At 40.7% G+C, this 9250-nt stretch overlaps 1 protein-coding gene across 2 annotated transcripts in view; it reads right to left on the bottom strand.

The window, feature by feature from the left end:
* PSME4 (proteasome activator subunit 4) overlaps nt 1–9250 on the bottom strand; it is a 118765-nt gene that overhangs the window by 79520 nt on the left and 29995 nt on the right. For both annotated transcript variants that reach the window (XM_025201589.1, XM_006021587.3), the window contains 5 exons: nt 8748–8811; nt 8037–8111; nt 6535–6657; nt 5095–5187; nt 1309–1574 (listed from right to left, as the gene is read on the bottom strand). In XM_025201589.1, the coding sequence (XP_025057374.1) occupies nt 1309–1574; nt 5095–5187; nt 6535–6657; nt 8037–8111; nt 8748–8811 (621 nt within the window). The remainder of the gene's footprint in view (nt 1–1308; nt 1575–5094; nt 5188–6534; nt 6658–8036; nt 8112–8747; nt 8812–9250) is intronic.

Below are 9250 nucleotides of genomic sequence, written 5' to 3'. Positions count from 1 at the left end.
AAAAAAAAAAAAAATATATATATATATATATATATATGCTCACAAACAAGAGTTTTAGGGGGCTTTCATCCACCAAACCTGTATACAACTAACACACAGCATTTGCTCAAATCCAAGGTAACTTTGAATTCAAAGCTATTCCTCTATTAGATTCTATACATGGAAAATGTATTAATTTTTCTTGTACAGAATATAATTATTGTCCTCAATTTGTCCCCACCCCAAACTGCTTTGGCAGTGAAAGAGATGGCAAAAAGACAAGCATTGGCAGGGGAACAGGCATTGGGGGAGTCAAGAAACCTGACCCCTGTACCTTGCCCCTGCTGCCTGTCCCCCTCATGATTTGCCCCTATGCTGCTTGCCTCCCCCCCACCACAGAACCTCCCCTGTGTTTGTGCCTCAGCTGCTTGACCCCTCTGCCATTTGCCCCATCCCTACACTTGACTCCCCTTGCTGCCTCAGAATGAACAGGTACAATATCATTACTACCTCACTTACAGTTGTCATATTGTTGCAATGTTTACTTGATATGTTTGTTTTATATAAATAGACGTTTTTATGAACTCTTAAGTCAGCATATGATCTGGCATTCGGTCAGGCTAACTTTTCAGACGTAAAATTCAATTGTTTTCTGCAGGAAGGAGCTGAGCATAAGATTTTTCACAACATGGATTGTTTTGGGAAGGTGAATGTGCATGTGCAAGAGTGAAATGAGAAGTAACCCACTGGTAGGGGCCCAAAGCATTCCAGATATGCATTTTGTGGTTTGCCTGTAAAATCAGAAGCAACAGACTAAATACTGTAATGACATGTAATTATGCAATATGTGATCTGATACAGCACACTGAAAAATCAAAATACTATGAAGCATATTACACACCATGTGCCACTCACAATATGCATTATGTCTATATATACTTTTGTCAAGACCCTGAGCTGTGAAAAAAGGTGATCAGTACAGGTCAGGGGAGAATGGTGCAAAGCTGGCTATGAGGTGCTCCTCAAATCATCTGGCATTGGTCCCCTGAAAATTTGAAGTCATGTAAGGGCCATTCCAATTTATGGTAGCTATCAACCCAAAAGCCACGCCAGTAGCCAGTCAAAACAACATCCTCTTATACACCACACCTTGACCAATCCAGATGCTAAAATTCTGGTGTGTTCAAAAAGCTATATCCAACCCAAGTATCCTCTCAACAATTAAAGAATTGTGTTGGCCTATACAGGTGCTCTAGGCACAAACTCTGAATCTCTTTTTTTTTTTTTTTAATTTGCATTGATCATTTTTATGGTTTCAACAGAACTTACTTTTCAAGTACAGGTGGAATTACTAATTCAGGACGCATTAGTGCAAGATTCTGTAGGGCTTGGGCAGCCTCTAGACTTCCGGTTTTACTGAACATAGCCAGAAGAACAGGTTGAATAATGCATTCTACAAAGTCTGTAACATCTTGATCAGTAAGTTTATGGCTATCAGGCACAGGTGTAAGCCAAGTCATTTTTTTGTAACGTTCACGATGCAATCTTCTAACAACGCTATTTGGTAATCTTTGAAGTAGTTTCATCAGCTTGTTCTGTTGAATATATAACCAGCGATAACAGAATCAGTCTCAATAATTAGCAGTGAGAAGACATCAGCAAGACTTGAACTTAATCCATACAACAGGCAGTTAAAGAAAAAAAAAATCAGCCATAGTAGCTTAAGACACTTAAGCAACTACACAACAGGAAAAGCTATTTACTGAAAGGTAGTAAAATCTAAGTAACCAAAATGTGCAATGGAGGCTGCTACACCCACCAGTACAAGCTACACTGTGTCACTCCTACTCATTTCTGCAAATGTCAAACACATGCTTACGTACTTTATTTTTCCTAGAGCTATTTGTACGGTGACTAATCAGATAAATGGAAATTATTTACCAGTAACAGGAGATCTTCAACAGCATCCTCTGCACGCTCATGCTAGGGGAATATTCTGGAATACTTAAGCCACCCTTGTAATTCTAGAGGTGCTGCTGGAGGAGTCAGGCTCCTAACACCAGTGAGGGCAGTCTTGCCATGCTAACTTCTGCTCACTACTAGACACCATAGAGATGTCTGTGCCGCATGCAGAGGGTGCACCATAACTGTACTATACCACCTAAGGATCATGCGAAATCCCAGAAACCCAGCTGTAACAGTATTAAAACACTGGTGCTCAGCCTCCGGCCCACAAAGCCATATTATTCAGCCCACAGGGCTCCCCACAGGTCTGGAAATTTGGTTGCAAGAGAACAGTAGCAGCATTAATTGCTCCCAGAGCCACAGCAATTAATACTGACAGTGCTCCACTGCCAAACTTCCAGATCCACAGGGAGCCCTGTGATGCAGATGACATGACCCCCACATGCCAAACTGCACTGATGCATGATCATGCTGGATTGCACCTATGGAACAACCCTATGCCAGATGTGGCTCATGGATTGTAGAGGTTGAGCATCACTGCTTTATAAAGCTTTCCCTGTATGTGGACTCTTATTTGCCCAGAGGGTTGGGAAAGACATCAACACATATAGATCAAGAAATACCCCACAACAAGGGTTAATAATATAAAACACCGTCTTAACTCAGTGGGGGCCAACCTCCCTGGCATGTGGGCCACAAATTAGCTCTTCACTTTCCCCCAGTGCCCCTCCATTACCACTTCCCTGCCTGATGTGTTGCTCTGCTTCCTTCCCTGTGCTTCCTGCCCAATCTGCTACTTTGCTTTCTGCTCCTTGCCCCCTCCCAATCCACCATGTGCCATACATAGGTTGCCCGGAACCACTTTAGCAACTGTGCTGGAGGTTGGCCATCCCCACCTTAAATCGTACCCAAGCAAATCCTATTCAACTAATAGAATATGCACTTGCACAAAAACAAATCCAGATCCCATGAACTCTCATTAGTTCACCTAAGTTTATTATTATTATTAAATGTTAGCAGTAATGACAACATTATCTCCTACTCCAAATAATACCATCCAGGGAAAGATGCAGGTACACACAGTTCTGTTGGGAACCATAATGTTAAAATTTTAAACTCATATTATTTATATGTATATATAAAACACACACACATCTACATATACGTGTGTGCATGTGTGTGTACACACAGAGAATATATATAAATTTATATAATCTATCCTTTATTTCAGGGAGTTGGCAACAGGATAGATCTGACCCATGAAGCCATTTTATCTGGTCTCCCAGAATGGTGTTTCATCAGTGTAATAGGGAGTACTGATTTGCTTGATTAATGAACAGCAGTGCAAGAGCAGTGGCAAAGCTGGGTGGGGGCAAGGGGAAACAGCAGTCAAATCTGTAGCTGAGGCATAAGCCAGGCTGGAAGTGGCCTCCAACTCAGACCTAAGCCCTGATAAACCAGCACCCTGATGCAATAAAGCAAAGGGGTTCCCTACTTCTACTCTATCCAGTACCCAACATTTTATGCTATTTTTAGGTCTAATATTTAAGCAGTGGATTTTATGACTCAACTAGCTGCATACTGAACTAAAATTAATTCTGCACTGAATAATCAAAATGAGATTTTGTTATACATTAGGGGTGCACCGACAAGAAATTTTTTGGGCTGATACCAATGGCCGATATTTAACAAGTAATATCAGCCAATACTGACATAATTGCAGATGCAAGCCAGCATCTTGGAGACCAGCATCCGGCTGGTAAGTCTGCTGGGGGGAAAGGGGTGACAGCAGGTGCAGAAAGGAGCATGGGAGGGGGGAACAGAGGCCTCTGCAGTGAGGGAGAGAGTGGGACTGGCACTAGAGCTGGGGCAGGTGCTAACCAGCCAGGATGGGGCACAGGATGGAGCCAAACCTCATCCAAGGGGGTGTGGGAAGGGGAGGGGGAGCCTTTCCACCACCCTGAGAAGGCATGGGGGGGACATGTGCCCCACAGATGTGTGTGCAAGATGAGGGCAGGCTGCTGCTGCAGCCTGGAGCCAGCACCGGGCTCTTTGTGGTGGGGGGGACTGGGCAAGTGGTGCTGTGATGGGGGACTACAGTGAATTTTGGGGTGGCTGTAGCCCACCCTGTAGCCCCACTTCTAGTGCTACTGCTGCCTGCCCTGAGAGCAGCCTGGCCCAGTCCCCACCCCCGCCAGGAACAGCCCAGCACTGCCCCTGGCTCCAGCCTACAGTAGCAGCCCACTCCAGCCCTGTGCACAGATCTAGGGGGTGCATGCCCCCCCATGCCCTGCTGGGGTGCAAGCAGAAGCAGGAACCAACCCCCCCCCTCTCCTCCCCTGACAAGCGACATCTCTGTCCCATGCTGCACTCTGAATGGGCAGCACCTACCCCAGCCGCACTCCCTCCCTCACCACAGGAGACTGTTGGGTCCCCATCCACACTTCTTCCCTCCCCCACACCTCACTTACCAGCTGGACGCTGCTCTCCATGCTGCCAGGCTGTGCTCCTGGCCACCTGCGTGCTGAGCTGCAGCTACACATGCACACAGCATTTATTGGCAATGTTAAATCAGCCACATCAGCCAAAAAAGCTGATTGCCGATAATGTCAATTTTCCTTTTATCAGTGCCAATATGATATGGATTGATGTATTGGTGTACCTCTGGTATACATTTATATATGGTGGCTCAACAAAACTAGAGCATGCCTTACTAGTAAGTGCGATTTAAATGCTAAAAAACGCTGTTACTTAATCAAATATAAGGCTTTCATAGGTGCTTTAAAACTGACAGGTATAATACATAATTGCAGCAAAGTTACTTTGACAAGTTGAGTTTCATAGCTGGTACTATACCCAGTTAAAATTAGTTGTATTTGCTCATTTTCTGGCTACTTTTCTATTTACCTTCATTATCACACCTGTGTATTTTTGGTGTTTTTTTATTTTATTTTTTTTAAGAGAAAGTATATTCTCATCATGACTATAGTCTACTATTTATTATAAGATAAAATAATTTGTAAGAAACAGTGCAAACATTGTACTAAGAATGAAGGGCATAGCAGAGACATTTGTGCTAGAATTACATTTTCACTGTAAAACTTAAAATATTTTTAGTACTGAAAATCAAAGCTTTAAACTTAAACTCACCAGCCATCGACCATTATTTGAAGGATGATAAAAGGATGCAATGCTACTGAATAACCCAGACAAATGCTTCTGTACTATTTTGCTTGGTCCACCCTGTCCAAAACCAAAAAACAACACACACAATGTTCACTAAATAGGATAACCAGGATGAAAAGAGATACTGCAAAAGATCTCTCTCAGACATTCATATTGAAATTCCTACATGTATTAAAATATATCTTGTTAATTTTCAATCAATCCTTAAAAACAGCATAGTTTTAAGATGGTAAAAATAAAAAATATATAAAATCATATTTGATATTTGAACATTAATACATCAGCTTCCTGAGCACGCATTTCCATTTAGAACACGGCACCCACGTAGAATGATTACTTTATTCCATGCAGTCATGTTGGCAAGCTACGGCATAATACTAGAAATGTTCTTAGCGTTGCCATCTATTTACACTCTTTGATGAAGCAACACAGCTGCATTCCAGTGCACTTAAAGTTAAACTGTTCTTCTTGGGAAGGGGAATGGTCAATGGAAAATTATGCCTGCAACCCTGAGTTGGGTTGTGACTTCAGTAGTATTACAGATGTATTTTACCTTGCATTATAATGAATTGGCTACATTTTGGGGCAACAGACTTAAGATAAAATATATTATTAGGCTCCCCCTCCAGGTTGTATTGGGTAAGGCACTTAAGAAGTCAAGTATTGAGTTACAAGGGCCAGGCATAGAGAGGCTTCCTGATAGTTTCAGTGTATTTTTATTAGATTTGTCATAAATTTATGACAAAGTTTGATTGCTCACATATTTTCCTGGTTTATTTTGGTCAGCCAGTCCCTCTTATATTAACACATTCTTTTTTGTACTTCTAAATGATTTTCTTCGAAGCTATACCTGAAATCAGTCACAGATAATTGTCACTTCTGGGTCTAATAAAACAAGGCAGAGTTCTCTTACCCCAAAAGTTATAGAAGCAAGGGGACTAGTGGCACAAAACATCAAAAAAGCTACCAACTGGCACACTTATTTATAATCACTGCTGCTTTAAAGGGTCAAAAAACCCACCTACAGCACACAACACTCCCTCAAACTCTGACCTTTAAGTAGGAAGTCCCAAGGAGAGAACCTAAATCTCACTCATTCCTAAGAGTGAGAATACCACTATGGATAAATCTCATCATTGCACTCCATTTTTCATCACCAGTGCAGCTGGTGGCTTTTTTCCAGACGGTACTAACAGTAGCCCTGAAGTAAACCTCACACTCAAAATTCCAAATAAATGGGAAGGCATTACTTTTAAATAAATATTAGACAGACGGAAAGCCTAAGAAAAATAAGCCTCTGCAAGGGAACTGAATACCAAGACACTTATACATTCACTTTAGCTGTAAAGGTGCTAGAGCTTTGCACTAGCAGTTTTTGATACACTATAAAAGTAAGATACTAACCATCATGGCTGTGATCCACATTACCGCATGGCCTATATCATAAGCATTTGTTAAGTATCTTGGAACTACAACTTGATTGCTCCCCACAGGAAGATTCAAACTTCTCAGAATCCTTGTAAATATCTGTTTTAAGAGTAACTCAGTGTTAGAAAGAGCATTATAACCTACTAATTCTAAGTTGCTTTACAATATTTTAGAACAGAACAATTATTCCTGCATGTTTTTGTTTTCTGTAATTAATTTACTAGAGTAAATTTTACCTGTGCAATGAAACAGCCTATGTGCTTTTGGTCACTGGGAATCTACAGGCACTGCAGATCCTGTTCTTAGCAGCAGACAACAAATAAAATGCCAGCTCCCAGCAAAGGGTTACTTTGAGAAAGGCATTTTTACATTATGCTGAATTTGCTCACTAGAAAAAATACCATGACATTTAACACTGTAGGCACCAGAAAACTGTACACACATATGAATGTCTGATCACCCCTGAATAAAACGTGCATCCTAGAGACAGGATATAACTGAAAAAACAGGAACTGAAAATTACAGACTTAAACATAAAAAAAAAAGAAACAGAAACTATTTCAGTGACTTGTAAAAAGGCACCACAATTATTGAAGTAACTGATAAATCTCAATTCATTCACTAATAAACATGCTAGTTTAAAAGTGATATACTGCAGAAGTCAGGACATTAGTAGCTATCTGGGAATTATCCTATAGGTTTAATATTCAGTGAAAAGTTCTCAATTTCTTTACGGTTAATGAACAGCTTTGGGTATTCTTTCAGAAAAGGATAGGATTAAATGATGAACAAGCAGCAGCCTTCACAAAAAACAGACAGAGTTGGGGAAATGGTTTCCTCTCACTCTTCGGCATCATTACATTATGCACTTAATTTAATGAAGGCATTACTGTGAACCTTCCCAGTGTCATTATGCAGTTGGACGATTTGCAAGGACAATGGCCTAGATTTTCTAGTGTTCAAATCATAATAAAAACATAGAATAAACCAAGCACTCTACTATGTCTTTACTAACTCAAGATTTGGAAGGTCTGAAACAGAAATAACTCAACTTCTGAAGGGGTGCATACCACATATCTCAAGAACAGCTCCAGATGGGCAAGAAAACTAGCAGCAGATTTTTTTTTTATTAAATAAAACATGTTAAAAGGCCATGAACAGCTTGAAATCAACCATCTGAGGTATTCAGAGAACACATCAAGCTCCACATTTCAAAAAGATACCATATGAGGCCCCATTCTTAAAAGGAACTGTGTATTGCTTGTGCATGTAGAATTATTCATGTGCTTAAGTGTTTACAGGAATATATGTCAATGCCCTTCCCAGTTAACTCATGCAACATACCATCCTCTTCCTAAATTATATACTGTAACAGTATGGCCCCGGTAGACAGTACAGAAAATATTTAGCTTGGTAAGACTACCAAAGATCTATTTTAGGAGAACCAAAAATTACTTCCAACAAATAATCAAGGTTACCTTTGGTACATATGGATCCCAGTCTATGTAGCCTATGTTGTCAGTGGCCAAGCGAGCAAAAAGATTTACTAAATGCTAGGGGGAGGGAAAGAAAAACATGTCAATATTTTATTGCACAGACTTTTAAACAGAAGAATCAGACTCCCTTCATCAGCTACCATGGAGGCAAGATACATTTTCACTCAACATTGGTATATTAACCAAATATCACATATGCTACAATTTAGCAATTTAAATAAAAGTCTAATGTAAAAATTTGACAACCTTCATTCCCCTGTTATTTCTAAATGCTTACGACTAAAGAAAATCAGGAAGTGAGGAAATAAAAAAGAAAAGTGTATGCACACCCCCACTTGATTCCTCATTCACTACAAAATATGGAAGCATGGAACATTGTTATACTGATGGGATTTCAATTAACCCTAATTTGCAGCAACTGGAACAGCATTTGCATCCCCATAAACACTGACCAATTGTCTGGAACATAACAAAGATTTAAACAAATAAAATCACTTTTTTGCTGGCTTATTTACTCAGACGGTGACAATTTGTTGGGAGTCTTGAAATTACCACCACCTCCTATTTTCACATTAAAAAGAGAAGGATAAGAACAGAACAGCATTTGACTGCATCCAAATTAAAAATGTAAACATGTTGAAGTGCTATAAACACGAAGCTATTCTACAGCAACTAGAAAAAGAAAATACTCACCCCTTCCCATTGTGGAAGATTTTGAACTGAAACCCAAAGGCCTATAAATTCATCAAACCAAAGCCTAAAAGAGAAGAAATAAAGCTGTTCATTTCAGCTTTGTTCCAACTTCTCTACTCAGACAGGCAAATCTTAGGGATGTAAATATTATTTTTAAAAATATTCACTTAACCTTCTGTAATTATACTGGTTAAACGAATAACCGAAAACACAGCTGCTGCTGGGAGCCTCTCCCAGCTCCCTTTAACTGAGGGGAGGAGGCAAGCCCAGCCACACAACACAGCCCACATGAAGCCCTACACTGGTAGGAGAGAGCACCTATGAACAAACAGCTAATTGCTTAAATGAGGAGTAATTAGCAGGAAACCGGGTTTTCCGGTTTGCCATGGGTTTTCTCCTTTAAAGCAGCAGGCCTGGGCCCACCGGGCAGTGGCAGGGGGACAGGAGGAGCAGGCTCGGGGTCAAAGCAGCGGAGGGGGGGGCAGGCCCACTCCTCCCCTCCC

This window comes from Alligator sinensis, unplaced genomic scaffold, assembly GCF_000455745.1.
Source record: "Alligator sinensis unplaced genomic scaffold, ASM45574v1 scaffold432_1, whole genome shotgun sequence".
In the NCBI taxonomy this organism is placed as follows: domain Eukaryota; kingdom Metazoa; phylum Chordata; order Crocodylia; family Alligatoridae; genus Alligator; species Alligator sinensis.
The sequence above is the reverse complement of the archived record's forward strand: the minus strand, read 5'-3'. Positions and strand labels throughout refer to the sequence as shown.